Genomic DNA, 27,277 nt, shown 5'->3' on the forward strand with positions numbered 1-27,277 from the left:
ATTACTTTTATTTACCAACGGCATCGATGCTACATCTTAACATAGATACCTACAAGCCACGCTTGATCTAAGGTTGTAAAGCCTTTAGCAGAGTAGCGGCACCAGCTCTTACCCCTAAGAGCTCACTCAGGCGACTGCCCTGATTGCTGCCAACAAGCTGTCTTTATGCAGAGTTTGGTATTAAAATTACAAAAATGCCATATGTCGTCAATCAGATAAGCAACAATAAAATGGCAAAAGTTTTCAGAGGAAGAGAAGCCCATTGACAGGTCTTGACTAATTAAGCTACATGCATATCAAAGTGGGAAACCTTGATCCAGCCGGGCCAAATGGCCGATTGTTTTGGCTAATACATCGTAACAAGAGACTAGTCTAAACTATGTGAGAAAGGTTATGGGGTCATCTTGCTAAGCTAACATGTCCAGTATCATTGTCCTCCAAAATGGCTGTTTCTTTTAAAATCATCACTCATATCAGACCATAAACGGTTAATCTTTCCACCAGCTTTCATTCCCTCTCTCTGTTAATGAATGTAACTTACAGAAGAATGTTTTCTCTCTCTCACTCGCACATTAACATCTTCCAATTTGAGCCTTTGTGTGCTCCTAGCCTGTAAGGGTAATGAGACAGTCACTTCCCAGAACAGACAAAATGAGGGAGCTGAGCTTCATAAATTCAAATCTGCTCAGTGTAGTATACATGAAAATGTATCAGAATTGTTCTATTAAATGCATTTTCCACTCCGCTTAATAAATTACAAGTTCTTTTCCTACTGATTGAGTTTTGTTAAGAGTCTTTGATATAAACCAGCAATTTAGATATCCGACATCCCATTATGAAATATACGTGCCTCCAGCCTCCGGCATAAGCAGGAAGTACTGCCGCACATTCCACAAGTGAACAAATTTTATCACTTTATTTCCACGGATCCATTGACACTAAGAACAGATATCTCCGATTCTTCTGAACAATTGGGCCCCCCCCAGCGTAGTTGAGCGCTTTCCCACATCTCCTTATAGATGTAAAGCTACCAACTTTGTGGGGCTCTGATCTTTCATCATGAGATGTTCAGTTTGTCTCATTATAAAGAATAGTATCCCATGAGTCATTTTGGTTACATGCTGTACCTGTATATTAATGTTTTGTTACTCGTACATTAGAACACCCCAAACATTTCTGTACCTTGGATTTCTGTGACCTTTCTCCATTGAAGTAATTAACTGCTTTTTTATTCTTCCTGTCAAAATAAGCAAGTTCAAATTTTCTCACAGAATATGCCATCTGCTAAATTTATGTCCATTTGTTCAACCTATTTTATCCTTCTGCAAATTCTTTGTCATCTTCACAACATATCTATCTTGGTGGTGTCTATGGACTTACTTGCACTGCCTTTGTTCCTTTCATTGTCATTGATGTTAATTGTAAAAAGTTGAGTGTCCAAAACAGATCCTCTGTGGGACTTCTTCCAATTCAACTAACCCACTTAAGCATACCCTGTAGTTTCTGATCTCCATTTATGCTAATATCCCTTAACCCCTGTACTGTTAAGTTTTCTGCAGTAATCTTTGTGGCACCTTATCAGATGCCTTCTAGAAATGCAAGTACAATATATCTAACAGCTGTGAGGTATGCACTTTGGTATGAAGAGATGTAGACTACTTTGCAAGTGGGAAAATGCTTCAGAATTCTGAAGCACAAAGGGGCATGGGAGTCCTAGTTCAAGGTTCTCTTAAGGTTAACATTGCAGGTTCATTTGACAGTTAGGAAGGCAAATTTAAATAGTGGTAGAAGAGAAGGAGCTGGATCTAAAAGTTGACGTTTTAAATTGGAGGAAGGCCAATTTTGACGGTATTAGGCAGGAGCTTTCAAAAATTGATTGGGAGGTGGATGTTCGCAGGTAAAGGGATGACTGAAAAATGGGAAACCTTCAAAATTGAGATAACGAGAGTCCAGAGACACAATGTTCCTGTTAGGTTGAAAGGCAAGGCTAGTTGATGTTGGGAATGCTGGATGACTAGAGGAATTGAGGTTTTGGTCAAGACAATGAAGGAAGCATATGTCAGGTATAGACAGTAGCAATCAAGTATACTTAAGAGGAAAATCAGGAGGGTGAAAAGGGGACATGCGATAACTTTGGCAATTAGGGTTAAGGAGAATCCTAAGGGATTAAACAAATACATTAAGAGCAAAAGGCTAACTAGGGAGAGAATAGGACTCCTCAAAGATCAGTAAGGCAGCCTATGTGTCACACGCAGGAGATGGGGGAGATTTTAAACAAATATCTGTGTTTACAGTGGAGAAGGACGTGGAAGACATAGAATGTGGGGAAATAGATGGTGACTTTTTTGAAATATGTTCATATTACAGAGGAGGAAGTGCTGGATGTCTTGAAATGCACAAAGGTGGATAGATCCCCAGGACTTGATCAGTTGTACCCTACAGGGAAGGAGAATGTGAGGACTTCTGTGGGAAGCAAGGGAAATGATTGCTGTGCCCTTTTCTAAGATATTTGGATCATAGATAGTCAGAGGCGAGGTACTGGAAGACTGGAGGTTGACTAACGTGATGCCACTATTTAAGCAAGGTGGTAAGGAAAAACTAAGGAACTATAGATCAGTGAGCCTGACATCCGTGATGGGCAAATTATTGGAGGGAATCCTGAGGGACAGGATGTACATGTATTTCGAAAAGCAAGACTGATTAGGGAGAGTCAACATGGCTTTGTGCATGGGAAATCATGTCTCACTAACTTGATTTTTTGAAGAAGTAACGAAAAAGATTGAGGGCAGAGCGGTGGACATTATCTATATAGATTTGAGTGAGGCATTCGTCAAAGTTCCTCATGGGAGATTGATTAGCAAGGTTAGATCACATGAATACAGGGACAACTAGCCATTTGGATACAGAACTGGCTGGAAGGTAAAGGGTGGTGGTGGAGGGTTGCTTTTCAGACTGGAAGCCTGCGACCAGTGGTGTGCCACAAGGATCGGTGCTGGGTCACTGCTTTCCATCATGGAAATGAATGATTTGGATGTGAACATAGGAGGTATAGTTAGTGTGTTTGCATATGACACCAAAATTGGAGGTTTTACGTACAGCGAAGAAGGTTACCACAGAGCGCAACAGGATCTTGATTAGATGCGGCAATGGGCTGAGGAGTGGCAGTGGAGTTTAATTTCGATAAATGTGAGGTGCTGCATTTTGGAAAGGCAAATCAGGGCAGGACTTATACACTTAATGGTAAGGTCCTGGGGAGTGTTGTTGAACAAATACTCCTAGGAGTGCAGGTTGATAGCTCCTTGAAAGTGGAATCACAGGTAGATTGGATAGTGAAGAAGGCGTTTGGTATGCTTTCCTTTGTTAGTCAGAGCATTGAGTACAAGAGTTGGGAGGTCATGTTGTGCGTGTACAGGACATTGGTTAAGCCACTTTTGGAATATTGTGAGCAATTCTGGTCTCCCTCCTATAGGAAGGATGTTGTGAAACTTGATAAGGTTCAGAAAAGATTTATGAGGATGTTGCCAGAGTTGAAAGGTTTGAGTTGTAAGGAGAGGCTGAATAGGCTGTGTCTATTTTTCCCTGAGCATTAGAGGGAGGGGTGACCTTATCGAGGTTCATAAAATCATGAGGGTCTTGGATTGGGTATAAAGACAAAATCTTTTTCCTGAGTTAGGGGAGTCCAAATTTAGAGGGCATAGGTTTAGGGTGAGAGGGGAAAGACTTAAAAGCGACCTAAGGGACAACTTGTTCACATAGAAGGTGGTGCATATATGGAATGAGCTACCAGAGGAAGTGGTGGAGGCTGGTACAAATACAACATTTAAAAGACATCTGGATGGGCAGATAAATAGGAAAGTTTTAAAGGGATATCAGCCGAATGCTGGCAAGCGTGACTAGATTAATTTAGGATATCTGATCGGCATGGATGAGTTGGATTGAAGGATCTGTTTCCATGCTGCATCTCTTGACTCTATAAATGCAATGTTAGCATTCTTTTCGAAAGGGCTAGAATAAAAGAGCAGAAACTTACAGTTAAGGCTGTGTAAGGCTTTTGTCAGATCGCATTTGGAATATTGAGAGTTTTGGGCCTTGTATTGACAGAATGGTGTGCCAGCATTGGAGGGCATCCAGAGGAGGTTTACATGAATGATCATGGATATGAAGGGCTTATTATATGAGAGGCGGTTGAAGATTTGGGTCAGTATTCGAAGGAATTTAGGAAGATGGGGGGATTCTGATTGAAATTTACAGAATACTGAGATAAAAGCATGGAGGTAGAGAAGATGTTTCCAATAGTACAAGAGACTTGAATCCAAGCGCACAGCATCAGAGTGAAGGTATCACGCTTTAATATTGAGATGAGGAGATATTTCTTCAGCAAGAGGGTAGTTAATCTGTGAAACTCATTGCCACAGAAGACTGTGGAAGCCAAGTCATTGAATGCATTTAAGACATGTTCTTGTTTGGTGAGGGGATTTAGAGTTACAGGGAGAAGGCAGGAGAATGGGGTTGAGAAACATATTATCCACGATCAAAGTTTGTGTGAAGATTTGTAGCTCGGGTGCTTGTTGTAGTGGTTCTGTTCGCCGAGCTGGAAGTTTTTGTTGCAAACGTTTCGTCCCCTGGCTAGGAGACATCATCAGTGCTCTGGAGTCTCCTGCGAAGCGCTTCTTTGATGTTTCTTCCGCATTTATAGTGGTCTGTCCTTGCCGCTTCCGGGTGTCAGTTTCAGCTGTCCGCTGTAGTGATTGGTATATTGGGTCTAGGTCGATGTGTCTGTTGATGGAGTTTGTGGATGAATGCCATGCCTCTAGGAATTCCCTGGCTGTTCTCTGTCTGGCTTGCCCTATGATAGTAGTGTTTTTCCAGTCGAATTCATGTTGCTTGTTGTCTTGAGTGTGTGGCTACTAGGGATAGCTGGTCGTGTCGTTTTGTGGCTAGTTGGTGTTCATGTATGCGGATTGTTAGCTGTCTTCCTGTTTGTCCTATATAGTGTTTTGTGCAGTCTTTGCATGGTATTTTATAAACTACATTAGTTTTGCTCATGTTGGGTATTGGCTCCTTTGTTCTAGTAAGTTGTTGTCTGAGTGTGGCTGTTGGTTTGTGTGCCGTTATGAGTCCTAGGGGTCGCAGTAGTCTGGCTGTCAGTTCTGAAAGGCTCCTGACAGCCAGACTACTGCGACCCCTAGGACTCATAACGGCACACAAACCAACAGCCACACTCAGACAACAACTTACTAGAACAAAGGAGCCAATACCCAACATGAGCAAAACTAATGTAGTTTATAAAATACCATGCAAGGACTGCACAAAACACTATATAGGACAAACAGGAAGACAGCTAACAATCCGCATACATGAACACCAACTAGCCACGAAACGACACGACCAGCTATCCCTAGTAGCCACACACTCAAGACAACAAGCAACATGAATTCGACTGGAAAAAAACTACTATCATAGGGCAAGCCAGACAGAGAACAGCCAGGGAATTCCTAGAGGCATGGCATTCATCCACAAACTCCAACAGACACATCGACCTGGACCCAATATACCAATCACTACAGCGGACAGCTGAAACTGACACCCGGAAGCGGCAAGGACAGACCACTATAAATGCCGGAAGAAACATCAAAGAAGCGCTTCGCAGGAGGCTCCAGAGCACTGATGATGTCTCCTAGCCAGGGGACGAAACGTTTGCAACAAAAACTTCCAGCTCGGCGAACAGAACCACTACAATATTATCCATGATCTAGTGGCAAAGCAAACTTAATTTGTGGAATAGCCTAATTCTATTCTTATACTTTTATGGTCTTAGCTATTTCGTGCTGCTTCTGTTATACAGTAAGAATACAATTTTATTTTGCACTAATAGGACTTCACTTTCAAGACTACCACATGTATGATTAATTTGACTTAGATGTTCCTATTGCTGGTACAATGCCAAGTAAATCATTAGGTTGATGTTTCAATAAATGGTGGATTGAATCAACCAACCTTTGGATGTTTTCAATCAACAGTGTACTAACCATACTTGTATTCATAAAACTCAAAACATTTGGCAGCACATTTGGAAAATCATAATCTAATCAAGTAGAGTCAGCATGCCTTCATGAAAGGAAAACCATGTCTGACTAATTTTTTAGCTTTTCGAGGAAGTTTCAACAAGAGTGGATAGACGGGAACCAGTACTGGTGTTGGACTTGTATTTGGACTTCCAAAAGGTATTTGTCGCAATAGGTTGCAAAATGTTAAGTCTTCAGAGTAAAGTCTATGTTTTCCCCAGGAGTACTGTTGTGGGTAGAGAATTGGATAATGACTAGGAAACAGTAAGTGGGGATAGAGGGGTTATTTTTCAAGCTGGCAACTTGTAATCGGTGGGGATTTCCATTGAAATCATAGCTGGGATTGCACCTGTTTACAATATATATTAGTGACTTGGAGGATGGAAGCAAATTATGTAGCCAGATTTGTGGACGACACGAAAAAAAAGGTGGAAAGGCAAATTATGAGATGGGTACAAACAGTTTATAGAGATATGTTGATAGATAAATGAGTGGGCAAAAAGTTGGTGAATGAAGGAAAATATGAAATTGTTCATTTTGGAAGGGAGAACAAAAGTACAGTATTATTTAATGGGGAAAAATTGATGAAGGTTGCAACACAAAGGGGACTTGGGGGTAATTGTGTATTAATCACAGAAAGCTAGCACACAAGTGCAGCAGGTAATCTGGAAGGCTAATATCGTCTGTTTGTTTTAAGGAGGTTGGAGGAATACAAGATACTTTTGAGATCTTGAGTACTGTGAGCAGCTTCTATCGCATTATTTAAGGAAAGATGTTATTTCTTTGGAGGCAGTTCAGAGATCCCCACTACGGAGAGATTGTCTTATCTGGTCAGTGGTAACCACCAGGATATTGATAGTAGGGGACTCTGCAATGATCACCCCTTGATATTCAGTGGCGCTGTGGCTAGATTGTCTCTCACTGGAGATAGTCATCAGGACTCTCCTCACTCATTCTCCTCTATCGAATGGTAAAATCTTAGGAACACTTTGTCACAGAGTTGTGAGGGCAGAGTACTTGTGTATGTTTAAGACTGAACTTCTTGATCAGTAGGGAGCCAGTGATAATGGGCAAATGACAGGAAAGCGAACATGAGGAATGTTGAACCAGCTGTGAATAGTGAGCTGGCTTGAAGGGCCGCATGGCCTACTCCTGTTCCTGTTTCTTATGTTTGAACATAAGACTAATGTTAGAGTTTTTCGGCAATTAGAGAGCACTTGTTGCACAATCCAGAGTGTGCTGAGGACTGTGCTAACGGGCAATTTTAAGATTTTCAGTTGGGCTTATATAGTAGCTCACCAAGACTTTCTAGAGCTTACATATTTTCATACTCAGGTTGCTGCCCTCTGCAAGCAGAAGGAATATGTCCTGGTGTTGTGTCGTCTTAAAAATTAAACCAAAGCATGGTGAACAATAGTTTCCTGTTACATTCTCATGCCAATTTCTCCACAGATTTGTCTTGGTGAATAATGAGCATCCCTTTTTCATGCAGTACAAATGTTTTCTCCCTTGGAAATTTGGTATTCTTGCATCTGACCTATTGGGTGCATGTTGAAAAGCTTTGACAGCATATCTCTCAGTCAACAATAACTGGAAAACGTTAGAATTAGTTTTGTAGAATAATATCTTTGTTAAAATCTCCAGCTAGAGATTTGTAAAAGTCGGTTTCAGATACCAGCTGTATGTATTTACATTTACTGATCTTGAGTTTGGCCTTTGTTCAAATGCCTTACCATCATCTTGAACTTTTGCCTTCTTTTATGATGCTGTTTAATTAATTCTCTTAAATAGACTGCTCCCTTAGTAACTGCTAGAGAAGACCGTATACTATATTTGCATTCTATGAGAGAGTTACAGATAAGATATTTCAATAAGAAAGTCATTTAAGGTGTGACAATTTAATGCTGAAAAATTGAGCATTTCTATACTGAGGCAGTTGGTATGATGTAAAGCATTTGTGTACCCGTCTCAATACAAGCTGATTATAAAGTGAAATTTATTTAATAGTGCCTTATAATAACCTAACAAAATATATTCCCTCATGGCTCTGATAGAAAGCAGAAGAGGAGGCTGCTGCTTTCTATCAGTTTAATTTTGAAGAGTTATACAAGAAGAAAGGTGCTAAATCATTAAATTTTCAAACCTCTGCAGTTGGTATAAATATTAGTTACACAGTTAAGTATGGCATACCAACAAATACAAATATGATCTTTACTTTTGCGGATACCTATGCAAGCTATGCTGCTACATATCTAATATCTACAGGAAACATGGCATTTCTGAATTTGGAATTGCTGGTGTTGGACTGGGGTGTACAAAGTTAAAAGTCACAAAACACCAGTTTATAGTCCATCAGGTTTATTTGAAATCACTAGCTTCTCCTTCATCAGGTGGTTGTCATTTCTGAAGTTTAACTTTAGAACATCAATCTCCTGTTTTGAAGTTGAAGATAGTGGCTAAATGTTAATCTCATTGTATTAATAATTCAGAGGCCTTGGCTAATGCTGTGGTCTCAGTGTTGACTACAAAATTGTTGAAAAGACCCTTCTGGTTCACTGATGTCTTTTGGAAAAGGGAAATCTACTGTTTTTACCTGGTCATGCTTGCACATAATTCCCACAGCAATGTGGCTGACTCTTTGTTGCCCACTGAAACAGTCTAGCAAGCCACTAAACCATACAGTTCAAGGGGAACTGAGGATGGGTACCAAAGGCATTGCTCCACCTTCTGTGAAAGATTTTGTTTTGAACAGCTAGCTTTGTACTCTGACAATAGATAAGTTTTTTTAAAAACTAGATTTAATAGAATATGGTTACAACTGAAGTGAAGCAAACTTCTGATTCTCCTGACAGTTGGACTGGGGTACACAGTTGGTAAATCCTCTAGTGCAATATTGAGGGACAGCAGCTTGGTTGGCAGTGGCAACCTTTAGCCAGCAAATCAAACTATGGTCCTGCCCTCCTGAGACCTGACTATTAACAATCTTTATTATGTAACATTGTACAATTTTGCAAGTTTTCAAACTGTTGAAAAGGACTGAATACTCCAATTTCTGTAGCATTTGGATGCTAGCCAGCTGAGCTATATATGTCATTTTAGGTCTATTCCTGTTGGTGAAATAGAACTCCAGACACACTTTCCTTTGGATAGGCTTCATTGAGAACTCCAGTGCAAATGTTTCCTATTGAACCTGTTGAAAAATGTTATAACACACCTTTTGGAGCTGTTGCGTTTTGAACCCATTCCTACTACTCTGTTGTACAGCTCATCACATACATAGCTCATCATCTGTTCTCTTTTTATATGCAATTCATAAATTAATGCCAGTCAGCAGCTTAACTCTTGCTATACTGACAATGTATATATAGGATTAACATCTTTCTTATTTAAACACTGACAGAAAGTGTATAGCGAGATGAGGCTGACTGTATCTAACAAGGCACTCTCAACCACAGTCCCGTAACATACAATGGTGTTGTCATCACTGAATCCCCCACTACTGACATCCTAGGGGTTACCATTGATCAGAAACTAAACTGCCCTCACCGCACAAATGCCCAGTGATGACTGTCTCCAATTAGGGACTCCCCACCACAGTCACATAACATTCAATGGTGTTGTCATCACTGAATCCCCCACTATCGACATCCTGAAGGTTACCATTGATCAGAAACTCAACCAAACTTGCCATATAAATGGAGTGGCTAGAAGAGCAGGTCAGAAGGTAGGAATACTGCAGTGAGTAACTTGTCACCTCCTGGCTCCCCAGAGACTGTCTGCCATCGAAAAGAGGCAAGTCAAGCGTAAGACCAGGATACCTGTATGCTTGGGCTGATGAGTGGCAAGCAACATGCCATGCAATAACCATCTTTAACAAGAGCAGGTCAGCAGCTGGGAGTTCTACCTGATTGACTGACTGCTCAAAACCTGTCCACCATCCACAAGGCACAAGTGAGGAGAGTAATGAAATACTCATCCAGGCAATTGGAGAGTACAGCTCCAGCAACACTCAAGAAGTTTGATGATACCAAGGACAAAGCAACTCACATGTTACCCTATCCATTGCATTGAACATTCACTCTGTCAATCACCAATGAACAGTGACAACAGTGTGTTTCTTACTGCAGAATCGTCTGCAACAACTGAGTGGTAAGGTTTCCAAACCCACAACCTCTATTACCTAGAAGGACAAGGGCAGCAGATCCTTGGAAAATCACCACTTACATGTTCTCTCCAAACCACCCACCATCTTCAACTTGGAACTGTATCACTGTTCCTTCACTATTACTGTTCAAACTCCTGGAACACCTTACCTAATAATATTTTGGGTAGACCTACATCAAATGAACTGCAGTGATTTAAGAAGGCAATTCAATATATCTTCTCCAGGGCACTTAAGGATGGGTCAAAAATGCTGACCGAATTGATGCACCCCATGTCCTCTGAATGAAATTAAGACAAGTGAATATTTAATTTTGCAATAATTTGATCCAATGTTTTAAGTTACTGTGTAAGAGTTCCGATTAACTGCAGTATTAATTCGACCAATTGTGCTTCTGTCTGATATTTTGAATCAGCTTTAATTGCAGACTCTAGATTCAAGTGGTGCTGGAAAAGCACAGCAGTTCAGGCAGCATCCGAGGAGCAGGAAAATCGATGTTTCGGGCAAAAACCCTTCATCAGAAATAGAGCAGGCTCACCACTAGGTCTGTATTTTGCTGATATATGACAGGCTACAGTTGGATGGAATTATATCCACACTATTGCGTACAAAAAATTAGCACTGGTTACAGCAAGCAGCAAACTGATTAATTTATTAGTGATTTTGCTGCTGGCTGGACGTTTTTCAATTGCATTTGCTGGGATTCTTGAACATGAAAAAGAACCATACCAACTATGTCTTTATGTAAAATGCCAAACATAAATGCATCCTGTGGCAATTACTATGTGGAAATGTTGCTTGTGTTTTCAAGTTGCAAATGTGTTGCTGGTCAAAGCACAGCAGGTTAGGCAGCATCTCAGGAATAGAGAATTCGACGTTTCGAGCATAAGCCCTTCATCCTCTTATTCCTGATGAAGGGCTTATGCTCGAAACGTCGAATTCTCTATTCCTGAGATGCTGCCTAACCTGCTGTGCTTTGACCAGCAACACATTTGCAGCTGTGATCTCCAGCATCTGCAGACCTCATTTTTTACTGTGTTTTCAAGTTGACATATTTAACATTGCTTAAACAGATTGTACAGCTAATGTTTTCTGTATTTCAAATGTCCATGACCTTAAAAATGAGGTGAATGGAAGTTGGTCTGCAGCCAATGGTTTGCATTTTAATAACACATGCTTTTTTCAGATAACAGTATTTTCCACTGCATTATTTTGCCAATTTTGTCATTTTTGCTTAAACAAGTATTCCCTTTGACCACATTCATTTATTTTCTGCACTTCTCTCCTATCCCTTCGCTTCCTTCTCAGAGCCATGGCATGGTTCTGTTGTGATCCCAGCTGATGTTATTACTGGAAAAGTCAGTTGCCCGACTGACATCTGGCTTGATTTTCTCTTGGGTTTTTAACAAGGTGGTCTCTCTCAGAGACAGAAGAACACAGTATTGCAGATTTTGTTTGAAGAAAAAGAAAAAGATAAAATTGAACAAACAAATCTATTTGCCTATAAATTCAAATTCAATACAAATTCAGTTTTAAATGCACAGTAAAAGTATTATCCCATTTATCCCAAAACATTCCTTTACCAATTCCCAAGAATGCATACCTGTTATATAGTACCCAACAGCAGTTCTTGTTCGTTACCCGGTCTAGAATCACTTTGTCGAATACCTTGACAAGTTGAAGTGTTCCTTTAATTCCTAGACTGGAAATGCTGAACGTATTCCTAAACTTATCAAACACCTGAGTTTAAGCAAACTCAACTTCAGTTCGCCTTCACAGGAGCACTGCTGGATTCATGAACCTTCTTACAAAGACCTTACAGAACTTAGCAGAAACATATAAAGTAGTAGCAGAAGTCTCTCTCTATTAATTTTTTTTTACCAAGCATAACAATCTCAACCTAGAAATTTCAAATAAACCTTAAGGTGCAATGACTTATCTTGCTAAGTCTTAAAAGTATCCTAAAGTAAACAAGAATCCATTAGGTCAAAAAGATAGCCCCCTCAAACTTGTAAATGAAATCACCATGACCTCAGAAATACTTAAATATTAACTTCAGACAGACAGGAAACCCATTTGTTACTTCAAAATTCAAAACCCAAACCTAAAGTACATGATATTGTAGAGATATATGCACAGACAATTAATGTCGTAGTTCCCTTCACTTTCTAAGCTCAACCTTCTCAGTTATTTGGAAATTTTCTGCTACCTTAATGCCACCACCAAAGTCTTTTCCCTTCTTTTGCTAGTCAGCATTCCAAAGGGAGTGTTCTGTAATGAAACTCAGTCCACTCTTCATTTAACTCCTGACCTTCACCCAGTGTCATTCCTCTGCATGGAAATATAAAACCTACCCTTCTTTTCATCCCAGTATTGATGGCCCAAGCATTCCTCCTAGGTAGAACAGTAATTTACTGGTGCCTTCAATTTGTTATGCTGTATTTGCTGTTCTGATCATCTCCTCAGTCCAGTGAAGTAATTGAAGGGGTTGTCAATAGTGTGATCAAGTAGCACTCAATCACCATAACATGCTCATTGTTGTTCTTTTTGGCTTTCAACAAGACCACACAGCTTCAGACATTGTCTCAACTTAGTCACAATTGAAGGACTGAACGCAAGAGGCACAATAGGAATCATCAATGAACCTTCTTACAAAGACCTTACAGAACTTAGCAGAAACATATAAAGTAGTAACAGAAGTCTTTCTCTATTAAGGGTGTTTTCCCAAGCATAACAATCTCAACCTAGAAATTTCAAACAAACCTTAAGGAGGCATCAATGTAGCATTTCACTGACTGTGCACTTGAAGAGAGATTGAGAAAAACTCTCCACTGCTTGGATTCATAACTCAGAATAATGTTGTGATTGTTGTTCCTCTGCCAGTGTCTGTACTTGCTGTCAAGCTTTTCTAACTTTTTTCTTTTTCTGATTCAGAAGTTGGCCTTTTTTCCCCAACTGGAGGATTTTCCAGTATCTTCAGTTTCTATTGAATTTTATAATGGTGCTTGCTGTTTCTATATAGCCACAAATAATGAAGTATGTGGCTCAGATCCGTTTTCAATTTATCTTGAGAATGGAATGACTATACAAAACATTGACTATTTGAGGCTGACGTGCAAAACCTTGGCTTTAATGTCAATGCAGAACAACATGGAAATGCAACTTCTTGTTGTGAATCACTAATATTTTACTTGTTGTACAGCTGTGAGCTATATCAATGAAATGCAATGTTTATTTGTATAGATTCAACATAATCACATTATCAAGTGTAATATAGAGTCATAGAGATGTACAGCATAGAAACCGACCCTTCGGTCCAATCCGTCCATGCTGACCAGATATCCCAACCCAATCTAGTCCCACCTGCCGGTACCTGGCCCAAACCCTTCCTATTCATATACCCATCCAAATGCCTTTTAAATGTTGCAATTGTACCAGCCTCCACCACTTCCTCTGGCAGCTCATACCATACATGTACCATCCTCTGTGAAAAAGTTGCCAAATAGGACTCTTTTATATCTTTCCACTCTCACCCTAAAGCTATGCCCTGTAGTTCTGGACTCCCTGACCCCAGGGAAACGACTTTGCCTATTTACCCTATCCATGCCCCTCAGTTTTGTAAACCTCTATAAGGTCACCCTTCAGCCTCTGACGCTCCAGGGAAAACAGCCCCAGCCTTTTCAGCCTCTCCCTATAGCTCAAATCCTCCAACCCTGCCAACATCCTTGGAAATCTTTTCCAAACCCTTTCAAGTTTCAAAACATCCTTTCCGATAGGAAGGAGGCCAGAATTACACGCAATATTCCAACAATGGCCTAACCAATGTCCTGTACAGCCACAACATGACCTCCCAACTCCTGTACTCAATACTTTGATCAATAAAGGAAAGCATACCAAACGTCTTCACTGTCCTATCGACCTGCAACTCCACTTTCAAGGAGCTATGAACCTGCACTCCAAGGTCTCTTTGTTCAGCAACACTCCCTAGGATCTTACCATCAAGTGTATAAGTCCTGCTAAGATTTGCTTTCCCAAAATACAGCACCTCACGTTTATCTGAAATAAACTCCGTCTGCCACTTCTCAGCCCATTGGTCCATCTGGTCCAGATCCTGTTCTAATCTGAGGTAACCCTTTTTGCTGTCCACTACACCTCCAAATTTTGGTGTCGTCTGCAAACTTACTAACTATACCTCTTATGTTCACATCCAAATTATTTATATACTTGTGAAAAGCAGTGGACCCAGCACCAATCCTTGGGTTACCACTGGTCACAGGCTTTCATTCTCCACCACCACCACCCTCTGTCTTCTACCTTTGAGCCAGTTCTGTATCCAAATGGCTAGTTCTCCCTGTATTCCATGAGATCTAACCTTGCTAACCAGTCTCCCATGGGGAACTTTGTCGAACACCTTACTGAAGTCCATATAGACCATGTCTACCACTCTGCCCTCATCAATCTTCTTTGTTACTCTTTCAAAGAAGTCAATCAAGTTCATGAGACATGATTTCCCATGCATGAAGTCCCCTATGCTGACTATCCCTAATCAGTCCTTGCCTTTCCAAATACGTGTACATCCTGTCCCTCATGATTCCCTGCAACAACTTGCCCATCACCAATGTCAGGCTCACCAGTCTATAGTTCCCTGGCTTTTCCTTACCACCTTTTTAAAGTAGTGGCACCACGTTGGCCAACCTCCAGTCTTCCGGCACCTCACCTGTGACTCTCGGTGATACAAATATCTCAGCAAGGGGTCCAGTAATCATTTGCCCAGTTCCCACAGAGTTCTAGGGTACAACTGATCAGGTCTTGGGGATTTATCCACTTTTTTGCATTTCAAGACGTCCTGCACCACCACTTGTAATATGGACATTTTCAAGATGTCACCATCTATTTCCCCACATTATATATTTTCCATTTCCTTGTCCACAGTAAACACTGATGCAAAATACTCGTTTAGTATCTCTCCCATCTCCTGTGGTTTCACGCATAGGCTGCCTTGCTGATGTTTGAGAGGCCCTATTCTCTCCTTAGCTACCTTTTGTCCTTAAATGTATTTATAAAATCCCTTTAGATTCCTCAAACCATATTTGCCAAAGGTATCTCATGTCCCCTTTTTTGCCCTCCTGATTTTCCCCTTAAATATGCTCCTACTGCTTTATACTTTTCTAAGGATTCACTCGATCTCTCCGTCTATACCTGACATACGCTTCCTTTTTCTGAAACAAAAACTTAATTCCTCGAGTTACCCAGTATTTCCTACACCTACCATCCTTTCCTTTCACCCAAGCAGAAACATACTGTCTCTGGACTCTCGTTATCTCATTTCTGAAGGCTTCCCATTTTCCAGCCGTCCCTTTACCCCTGAATATCTGTCCCCAATCAGATTTTGAACGTTCTTGCCTAATACTATCAAAATTAGTCTTCCTCCAATTTAGAACTTCAACTTTTAGATCTGTCTATCCTTTTCCATCACTATTTTAAAATTAATAAAATTATGGTCACTGGTGCCAAAGTGCTCTCTCACTGACACCTCAGTCACCTGCCCTGTCTTATTTCCAAGCGTACGTCCAGTTTTGCACCTTCTGTAGTAAGTACATCCATATGCTGAATCAGAAAATTTTCTTGTACGCACTGAACAAATTCCTCTCTATCTAAACCCTTAACACTCTGGCAGTCTTAGTCTATGTTTGGAAAGTTAAAATCCCCCACCATAATCACCCTATTATTCTTACAGATAACTGAAATCTCTTTACAAATTTGTTTCTCCAATTCCCGCTGACTATTAAGGGCTATATGGTACAATCCCAATAAGGTGATTATCTTTTTTTATTTCGCAGTTCCACCCAAATAACTTCACTGGATATATGCCCATGTATATCCTCCCTAAGTGCATCAGTAATGCAATCCCTTATCAAAACGCCATTTCCTTTCTCTCACCCCACTTTCTATCCTTCCTATAGCATTTGTCCTGGAATATTAAGCTGCTAGTCCTATCCATCCCTGAGCCATGTTTCTGTAATTGCTATGATCTCCCAGTACCATGTTCCCAACCATGACCTGAGTTCATCTACCTTCTCTGTTGGGCCTCTTGCATTGAAGTAAATGCAGTTTAATTTATCAGTCCTACCTTGTTCTCTGCTTTGTTCCTACCTGCCCTGACTGTTTGACTTGCTCCTTATCCTAACTGTAAGTCTCAGATTAATCTCTTTCCTCACTATCTCCCTCCCACCCCCTCCAACTTACTAGTTTAAATCGTCACAGCAGCTCTAAAATCATTCTGAAGGTATATTAGGTCCCCTTACAATTAAGGTGCAATCTGTCCTTCTTGTACAGGTCACTTATATCCCAGAAGAGAGAACCATTTGACACTTTATAAATTCCTACTTTGGAAATAACTGGTCTGACTTGAGGTTGTAATACAGACAGACTCTACCCTCACAGTCAAAAAGTGTGGTGCTGGAAAAGCACAGCCAGTCAGGCAGCATCCAAGGAGTAGGAGAGTGGCTGTTTCAAGCATAAGCTGTTAATCAGGATGAAGAGCTTTTGCTCAAAATATCAACTATCTTGCTCCTCGGATGCTGCCTAACTGGCTTGCTTTTCCAGCACCACACTTTTTGACTCTGATCTCTAGCATCTGCAGTCCTCACTTTCTTCTAGACTCAAACCTCACATCTTTAATCCATTGTCTGAGCTGAGATGTCACCCTTTTTTAAATTAAAGTTCTGGAATTTACATATTAATGAATCAAAACCTGTAACTCCTTCTAAGTGATTAAAGACTTAACACAATCTTAGTTTATTCAATACATCATGTAAGTTGTATGTCATTTTGATCTTTTGCAATGTATTCTGTGTCCTATGATCCTGCCCCACTGGCTACCTGATGAAGGAGCAGTGCTCCGAAAGTTTGTGCGTCCAAGTATACTGGTGGGACTGTAACCTGTTTTTATGTGATTTTTAACAAAGTAGATATAAGGCAGAGGAGGTTAACTTTGGCATATAAAATATATGCTTTTTTTTTGGAAATAATCTATCCTGTTAAGTAAGGAGAACATCAAAGGCAAATGCAAAATTTCCAAACTCAGCCTTTAGCTTGATACTGGTCAGTAAAACTTGTTCTCCAGATCAAGGGGATCACAGTCTGTAGGAACAGGGGTGACTGGGAATTTTAAATTTGGAAGAATAACGGGTTGAAAACCCGAAAGTTATAACCTCTCTTCAATGACTCCTATCACCAGGCCTCAACTGTTTGTTGAAATAACCATTTTCTTTCCTTCAAAATACGTTGCACTTGCTTCGATTAATACAATAATTATCTGGCATCGATGGGACCAGCAATGTGCCAATTGATTAAGTATTCCATACAAGTTCATCAAAAGGCCCACATAAACAATGTAAAAGCGCACACAAAGAAATAGAAACGTAATGCAGGGGGTATACACATCACTGTTATACTTTATTTGCAACTTAAATAATGTGCAACTTTGCCAAAAATAAAACATAGCAGCTGAGCGCCTTCTCACTCACACCCTCCATTGACTACTCAGACATGGTGGTATTTGAGAGGTTGACTCAAAATTGAATCATCTGCGGGTATTTCATGCAGTTGTACAATTGAGCAACAAGTATTCTTACGTTGAGGTAAATAAATTTTGAAAAACTATAATAATTGGATAGAATAATACAAGTAACTTCGTGGTATTTGAGGTATGTAATTTTTGCCCATTTATCAAGAGTACTGGTTTATGAGAAGCTGATTAAAACAAAGTTTGCTGTGTATGTTAAGCATTTTATGTAGTTAATTGGTTCTCTATGTCCAAATGATAATCTTTAAACATAGAAAGCAAATTCTACACTGCACCAATTTTTATGATTTTTTAAAAAATTGCATGCTATTTTCATCTGCTTATATCATGTCAAGTTTATATGAAGGAGTGTTAAGAGTTTGAATGATGTAATCATCTTTGAAGATATGTGTAGTATGAAATTCTTTGGATGGAATGATTTTCTTTTGGTAATAAATTCACAACTGTCACTCTCATGATTCTAGGTACCATTTACATCCTTTTCTTTTTCTTTGCCTATCCCCCAGTTTATGAAAATGTAAAAGCTCTCACATGCCATAATTTGACCTGGTTTAAATAGTAAATAATGTGACTGGGATTCTGTAATCTGGGGACCAAAGTTATGGAAGGAGCATTCCAAATTAACTTTGTGCTTGCTTGCCATAAAAGAAGTGGTGCATTTTTTGTATTCTGAATTGGTATATCGTAGTAGTTTGAAGGTGTGGATGATGCTATAGATGAAGCCATTGGAAAGGCGGGGAAATGATGGAGTCATGTTTCTCCTCCATTCACACATGGTGTTTTGCTGGAGGGGGATGCTTGCAGTGTGGTGTCCATATGCATCTGCTCTTGGCTTCCTAAGTGGAAGAGTTCATTTGTTTGCAAAGTGCTTACGAAGGAACCTTGGTGAATTGTGGCGTATCTTGTAGGTAGTACTTTGTATTGGTAATGGAGGGAGTGAATATTGAAAGTGTCTTTCAATCTGCTCTTGTAGCCAAAATATTTATATAACTTGTCCAAATCAGCTTCTCTGGTAATTTCCAGGATATTGATCGTGGGGAATTCAGTAACGATCATGCCATTGACTATCACGGGACAATAATTGGATTCTCTTTTGTTAGATAGGATCACTGCCTGGCACCTGCTACTTGCCATTTGTCAGCCCAAGTCTGAATTTTGTCCAGATCTTCCTGAATTTAGACATAGACTGCTTCAGTATCAAAAGATTTGCAAATGGTGCTGAGCATTCTGCAATCGTCAACGAATATGCCCACTTACCCCATCTGACCCTATGATGGAGGGAAGATCTTTGATGAAGCAACTGAAGATGGTTGGGCCTAGGATACTACACCAAGGAACTTCTATAGGGACATCCTGGGACTAAGATGATCGACCTTCAACCACAACAATCTTTGTTAGTGTGAAGTAACTGTTAAAAGTTTCAGATCTGTAAATTTCTGTTCTATGGTTTCCTATTGTTCAAATAGTATTCTAACCATTATCTACATCTCCTTGCTTTAAGTCAATATGTCAGAGCTGAAACAGTCTTAAAAACTTGAAAAACCTGCCAATTACAGTGAAACAAGAATAACCTTAGCATAATTGGTAACATCTCTTTTTACCATTTGTATCCCAGTTTTTTTCATCACAGAATCCAAAATCAGGTTTGACGATGGTTTATAGTTCACATTTATTGCCTGTTCTATTAAAACTGCTGCAAGGTGAAAAGTGGAAATTCACCTTTGGCCTATTTGATATCCGTCTAAACTGTCAACTTCACCATATCACCTCAGCCTTGCACTGTCTGACTTTGTAAGTAGACATGGGATAAAAAGCTAGCCTCAGGTTGATGATATGCCATGACAGACTCTGAAGTTTAAATTCAATAAATATCTGAACTTTAAAATAAACTTCTTTAATTGTAACCATGTAACCACGGTTGATAGTTGTAAAAACCTATCTGGTTTATCAATTTCTTTTAGGGAACAAAATTTGCCATATTTGCCTGATTTGGCTAATTTGTCACTCCTAACTAGGCAAAGTACTTGTCTCTGGGTAAATTGGCGTAAATAAATGTTGGTTCAGCCAGCAATATCTATGTCATGTGGGGGAAACAAAATCCCTTTAAGGAAGGAAATCTTCCATCTGGCCTGTATGCACTCCAGACCTACAGCAATGAGGTTGACTCTTGATTTCACTTAGGATGTGTAATAAATGCTGACCTAGCTCGCAATACCCACATTCCACATTAAATAAATGAATTTTGAAAAATGGGTAGATTTGTCTTGCAATGAAAAATCATTTAGTTTTCCTCTTGGATTGAATAGTTTGTGAATCCACGTAAACTTGTGTATTTCTTCTGTTAAGTTTCTGCACTACCTTTGGTAAGCTCCCTTTCTGGTTAGGGTAATACAATGCCGATTCCTGGATTTAAGCAGACTTTTTCTGAGTAAAGTGGAACTGGCTTACTTCTGTCTTGAAATGGAAATGGAGCAAAGCATCTCTGTGCAGTCAAAATACCTAGCATTCAACACTGAGTATAGTAACAACAAAACTTTCTTGATGGTTGCCAAGGTTATTTGAACCTGAATCGGCTTGCAGTTTAGCACACAACCACGAGGACTGTTTGACTGTCATCCTTCTATTGAATAAAATTGCTCCTTTTAATTCCAGATAATGTGCTAAGTATTTTAATATGTAAGTATTTTTGGTAAATACTTCAAATGTCTTTACATTGATATAATATATTGAATATCAAAGTGTTTATCTTTGAGATCTGGATCAGAGAATTTCTGATAGCTGTAAATGTGGTCACTAAATTGCCCTGAATGACATTGATCTCAATTTTGCCACAACACTCCTATTCGGAGAAAATGAGTAGGCACTTACCTCATTTGCATCTTAAATTCAAAGTCTGATATTTCTGTAGTTGTTTTACAGCAGCATCATTATAATTTTAAAGGACTTGTGTTCCCATTTCTTTAAGTTGATTCGTCACTTTATACAGCAATTTTCTGATTGCCTTCAAGACCCAAGAAATTCTATGTCATACTTTGCAGCAGTAGGAAACTTAGTATTACTGAAAGAGAATCTTCAGATTGGCTGCATGTGACAGCTTAGTAAAAGTAAAAATTAAAAAATAATTGAAGGGGGAAAGAAGTAAAACATGACACAGTAAAATTTAAATGCATTAATTGAAATGAATTAAAGCGTATTGATTTTTATGTAACTTTATTTGATAAAAAATTGTAATATCTTTCTGCATAATTAGAATATCTTGAAGTAGGCAACCTTAAATTTTGCATTCAGCACAGATGCTTGAAACAGTTTTTTGAATTCTAGGTACATTACTGTGTTGTAGACATAAATGTTTGCTATTATAGAACGTAGAATGTTACAGCGCAGTATAGGCCCTTTGGCCCTCGACGTTGCACCAGCCTGAAAAATTAATCTGATGCCCATCTAACCTACACCGTTCCGTTATTATCCATATGTATGTCCAATGCCCATTTAAATGTTGGTTAGTTTACTACTGTTGCAAGCAGGCTGTTCCACGCCCCTACTACTCTCTGAGTAAAGAAACTACCCCTGGTATCTGTCCTAAATCTATCACCCCTCAATTTAAAGCTATGTCACCTTGTGTTAGTCTTCACCATCTGAGGAAAAAGGCTCACACTGTCCCACCTATCTAACCTTCTGATTATCATATGTCTCAATTAAGTCACCTCTCAACCTCCTTCTTTCCAACGAAAACAGCCTCCGTTCCCTCAGTCCTTGCAAGACCTTCCTTCCATACTAGGCAACATCCTATTAAATCTCCTCTGAACCCTTTCCAAAGCTTCCACATCCTTTCTATAGTGTGGTGTTCAGAATTGTACTTAATACTCCAGGTGTGGCGTTCCCAGTGTTTTGTACAGTTGAAGCATGACCTTGTGGCTTCAAACTCAATCCCCCTCCCAATAAACGCAATCACACCATATGCCTTCTTAACCCTATCAACCTGGGTGGCAACTTTCAGGGATTTATGCACCTGGATGCAGAGTTCTCTCTGTTCATCTGCACTGCCAAAATTTTACCATGACCCCAGTACTCTGCATTCCTGTTACTACTTCTGAAGTGAACTACCTCACACTTTTCCACATTAAACTCCATTTGCCACTTCTCAGCCCAGCTCTGCACACTATCTATGTCCCTCTGTAACCCACAACATCCTTCGGCACTATCCACAGCGCTGTCCACCGTAGTGTTATCCGCAAATTTACGAACCCATCCTTCTACGCCTGCATCCAGATAATTTATAAAAATAACAAACAGCCATGGCTCCAAAATAGAGCCTTGTAGCAGAGCACTCGTAACTGAGCTCCAGAATGAACATTTCTCACCAACTACCACCCTCTCTCTCCTTTCAGCTAGCCAATTTCTGAACCAAACCATTAAATTGCCTTCAATCCAGAAACTCCGTAATATTTGGCTAAACTTTGAGAGAGAAACATACAGAAATTTGTTTCTGTGCCTTTTTTTAAAATGAAGCAGCTAGTATTGAAAATGCAAATTACTTTGTTTGTACAAGGTAAATATGGTTTGGTTCCAATTATTTGTTTTGAGGAAAGGAATGAATCATAAGAGTCCATAAGACTTCAACAATTTTAAATCGTGCTATATGAAATTACTTTAAGAAGTTCTCACTGGAGAAAATTGCTCAACAATTATTAACTTTTCTCCCCACCCATTCCTTTACCCACGTAACTGTTTAGGATTTTCACTAGTTTCTGGATTTCATCTTTTGATTCCAAAATTGTTACTTCGCAGTGTGTTTGAGTTGGGGATATTGAATTGAAACAAAATTTGGAAATATTCCAGAGATCATGTCATTGACTTGAAACTTTTAAACTGTTCTAATTCTCTTCTCTGATATTTCAGATTTTTGGCATAGCTTGCTTTTGTTTTGAGGAATGTTAACATTTGTTGCTGAAGGATGTAATATTCTATAAGTAAAATTAGCGCGCACGTTTTTCAAATTTGGAACTTTAGAAAATATTTCGTTGAAGTCTTTTTATACCTTAGTGACTAATAAAGAAATAAAAATAATTGATATTCCTTTTTCTTTCTTAGGCTGCAGATTTAAGTAAACCTATAGACAAGCGGATTTACAAAGGAACACAGCCCACCTGCCATGATTTCAACCATTTGACAGCTACTGCAGAAAGTGTCTCCCTACTTGTGGGCTTCTCTGCAGGACAGGTTCAACTTATAGACCCTGTAAAGAAAGAGACTAGCAAACTTTTTAACGAAGAAGTAAGTGTCATATAATGAGGAATGAATTTTGTCATTGCGCAGTTTAAGTTAGTCTGCCGACTTTTTATTATCCGTGTTTACTTTTGGCAAACGTAAACCAATTGTTCTCCTACATTCAGAAACATTTGTGTCCACAAAAGTAAATGTGGTCCTCAAAAGTAGAACTTCAAAATCAAAATTCTGTTAAAAAAGAACTCTGACATGAGTCAGGCCAAGTGGAGAAAGTCAGAGTTGGGGAGCATTTGGGAATGGTCACCATATATAAGGTTCATTATTATTTGGAAAAGGATAAAAATCAGTCAATGATTAACTTCCCAGACAGGAAAAGGGCAGATCTTAGGGGTCTAAATGTTGAACTGGAACCAATTGATTGGAAACACATTTGGCGGATAAAACCGTGGATAAAACATAGGAGAATTTCAAAAAGGAGATTAGTTTGATTCCCTGCAGTATGGAAACATGCCCTTCAACCCAACAAGTCCACTTCGATCCTCTAAAGAGTAATTCACCCAGATCCATTCCCCTACCCTATACTTACCCCTGACTAATACACCTAACACTATGGGCAATTTAGCATGGCCAATTCATGCACATCTTCAGATTATGGGAGGAAACCTACACAAACAAGGGGAGAATGTGCAAACCACACACAGACAGTTGCCTGAGGCAGGAATCGAACTTGGGTCCCTGGTGCTATGAGGCACCAGTACTAACCACTGAGTGACCATGCCGTCCCACATGCAAGCTAGGTATATACCGATGAGAAATAAATACAGGATATAGAAAGCTATAGTACCCTGGATGGCTAAGGATATTGATAAGAAAATAAATAAGAAAAAGGAGGTATATGATGCTTACTGAAATAAAAATCAGGAAGAATATCTCTAGGAGAGAGGCTCAGGCTAGAATTGTAGATGGGTGTTGAAGGCAAAATCTTTAAATTTGCAAAGGATACTAAGCTTGGGAGAATAGTGAATTATGTTGATGGTGCTGAGTGACTTCAGAGGGACATTGACAAGCTGGTTAAATGGGCAGACACTTACCAGACGAATTTCAATGCAGAGAAATGTGAGTTAATGCAATTTGGTAGAGCGAACATAGAGAGGCACTTCAGGCTCAATGGTACATCTTCGAAAGGATTACAGGAGCAGCGGGACTTTGGGATTAATGTGTATGAGTTTCTGAAGGTGGCTAGGCAAGTTGAAAGAGTTGATAAGAAAGCTTTTGGAGCCTTTATAGAGGCATAAATTATAAAATGATGTTACACCACTACAAATCATTGGTCAATTCATATTTCGAGTTTTGTGTTCAGTTCTGGGTACCTTTATTGAAGGAAGAATGTTAAAGCCCTGGAGGAGTTCAAATGAGATTTACTGGAATAATATCAGGAATAAGGGAGTTTAGATACAAGGAACAATTAGAGAGATCTTTTGGAGAGCAGAGAAGATTAAGTGGTGACCTTATTGAGTTTTTCAAATTAGGAACAATTTTGACAGGTTAAAGAAGGAAAACAGAATATTGTTTTCATTGGTTGGTATGTCAATAACTAGAGTTCACAATTTCAAAATTGTCAGCAAGAGAGCTGTAAGATGAGGAGAAACATCTTTATTCAGAACTGCTGGAATTTGGAACATGCTGCCTGAGAGAGTGATGAAAGTGTTTTCCACAGGAGGTTTCAAAAGAGAGCTAGACAGATATTTAAAAGTGATGAAGTTAGAGGATTATGGAGATAGGATTCGAGAGTGGGACTAGTTGGATAGCTCTTTCAGGAGCTGATTCAGATATAGTGGTTCAAATAGTCTCCTTCTGTAAAAACAATTAAAAAAATGAAAATAAAAATGAGAAATGACTGTCTCGTTCCATGACTTTTTTTAACAATATTCTTTGCCTCACAGAGGCAGTCTTAAATTATATTCAATGTTCAAAAGATAAAGGATAACAGCAAAAACTTAATGTAGACTAATTTCACAAGGCATATCCATCTAGGAAATGTAATGATTGGTGTTAATTACCACGGCATAAAAAGTTGTGAAATTATGTTACTGAAATTATGCAATAATACAAAACTGTTAAGTCTAGTTATATTAGTTGAGAGTGTTTAATGGTCTATGAAGCAGATTGGTGATACTAGTCAAAATTAATTTGGATAAATAAAGCTACTTAAAGACGAAAGATTCAATAAGATTCCATAAACAGTGTGTTTCCAGTATTCTTGTGAGGTCAGTGTCATTCTGTATCGCATACACTGTCTTCATTCTCTTGCTGATTAGTATGTAATGTCTCACTGTAAAAACTAAAATTCATTCTGATCTATGGAAATTCTCAAGTCCTAGATGATGGCTGGATCTGCACCTGAAAACTGTAACCTGCTTAGATAGGCAATTTTATTTTGGATTGGTGCAGACATGCTACGCTGAATGGCCTTTTTCTAAGTAACAACGTTTGTATGGTTCTATTTCTTTTAAAAATATATTGGTGTTTAGTTGTTGATTTGTGAGCATTTCTTAAATTTACCTTTTCCTGCATAGCAATTACTTACATAATCACAGTAGGTCTGATTATGGTGTATTAATGATGTACCCATCTGAAGATAAGCATATCTTTTCTGAAATTTGATTCCCAGAATCGGAAAGAAGAATCAAAGAAATTTTAAGCAAGTACAGAAGCAAAGGGAGGGTTTTGGTTGGAGGAAGAACAAAAGAATTGTCTGTGATAAAGTGGAAGGCAAGGAATATTAAATGACAAAAGGCATATTTTGAGACGGTGAGAATGAGGAGAGCACTGTTTTGAGAATAAAGCATTGAAGAAGGAGTAGCTTGTGTTCAGAAATATTATACACTGGATATAGCAAGAACAGTCACAGCCAAAAAGAGAAGGTTGACCATGGAAAAGAATAATCCTGGACAACAGAAGTAATATAGGAAATGAAGGCAAGGAGTGGATTGTTCATAAATTGGTCGTGCAGTCAAGTGAGATGAATTTAAAAAAAAAGATTTGGAGATAACTTTAGGTTTATTGACTAACAGTGAAGTTTGGCCAGAGGGAATATTAAAGGTTTCTTTTTACAAACCTTTCAGCAGCAAAGAGATGAGAGGAAATTGCGATACTGTTGAATCATTCAAAAGATAACTCAAAATCAAATGGTTAATGAATAGCAAATGTTATACAAGTTATCTGTAGCACAGCAATTTGCTGTTAGTCCCAATAAGATCATGCAGATATCTCTGCATCACATAAACACATCCTTCCACCACTCTTCTTCTGACCTCCTCAACAAGTCTCATGTTTTTGCATGTTTTTACTACTACTTGTAGTAGCGGCTTCCACATAAACACCACTGTCTGAGTAAAGTGGTTTCACTAGATTTCCCCATTAGATTTATAAGAAATTATTTTAATGACCCAATTTCTATTCTGATCTCCAAGTGTAAACGTCTCTCTGTCTACCTGATCAAGACTGGTTACAGCAAGCAGCAAACTGATCAAGACTATGATAACCTTAAAGACATCTGTCACATTACCCCTCCCTGACCGGTCATATTTTTACTTCAAAAAGGAGCTGCAGTGTGTCAGTATCCTTATAGGAGGGATCAGAACAATGCTGCAGTTGTTACCTTGGATTTCCCGTTCCAGTTAATGAGATCATTAAATGAATCATCAAAGCACTTCGATTTGCTTCTAGAGGGAAATAATGGAGAGTTTTGTTCAATTTATATAAAACGTTTGAAGAATCAGAGTCAGACTAGACAAGACTGCTAAAGGATAAATTAGTTGTAAACCCATGGGAAGCTCTGGTCAGCATGGACAGAGTCAGATGTGCCAATGTTATGGTATCGAGGTTCTACAAAAGTTAAACATAGCATGTCAGTTTAAAATAAAGGATTGCAGGATGCTCACAGCACAGAAGGATGTCATTCGGCTGTTACGTTCATGCCTATTCCTCTGCAAAGCGACCCTGTTCCCATTCTCGGCCTTTTTCCTGTAGCACAGGAGAATGTATGCATTCATGCTGATTGATGCTTGACAGCAAATCTTTGTTTAAATTTAAAACCAGATGGATTGATTCTGGGTCAGAGTATTGCCCTGAGAAATGAACCAATAAATGGCTGTCACACATTTTTGTTAAATTGAAATAGGTACAATATGTATACCACCACTTTCTGCCTGCAAAGAACAGGTCCCTGGGCAT

General features: G+C 39.2%; 1 protein-coding gene across 2 annotated transcripts in view; it reads left to right on the top strand.

The window, feature by feature from the left end:
- The window catches only part of wdr20a (WD repeat domain 20a), a 60,846-nt gene that overhangs the window by 14,886 nt on the left and 18,683 nt on the right, over positions 1-27,277 (top strand). For both annotated transcript variants that reach the window (XM_060829283.1, XM_060829282.1), the window contains exon 2: positions 22,907-23,089. In XM_060829283.1, the coding sequence (XP_060685266.1) occupies positions 22,907-23,089 (183 nt within the window). The remainder of the gene's footprint in view (positions 1-22,906; positions 23,090-27,277) is intronic.

Source organism: Hemiscyllium ocellatum, chromosome 8, assembly GCF_020745735.1.
Source record: "Hemiscyllium ocellatum isolate sHemOce1 chromosome 8, sHemOce1.pat.X.cur, whole genome shotgun sequence".
NCBI classification, from domain to species: domain Eukaryota; kingdom Metazoa; phylum Chordata; class Chondrichthyes; order Orectolobiformes; family Hemiscylliidae; genus Hemiscyllium; species Hemiscyllium ocellatum.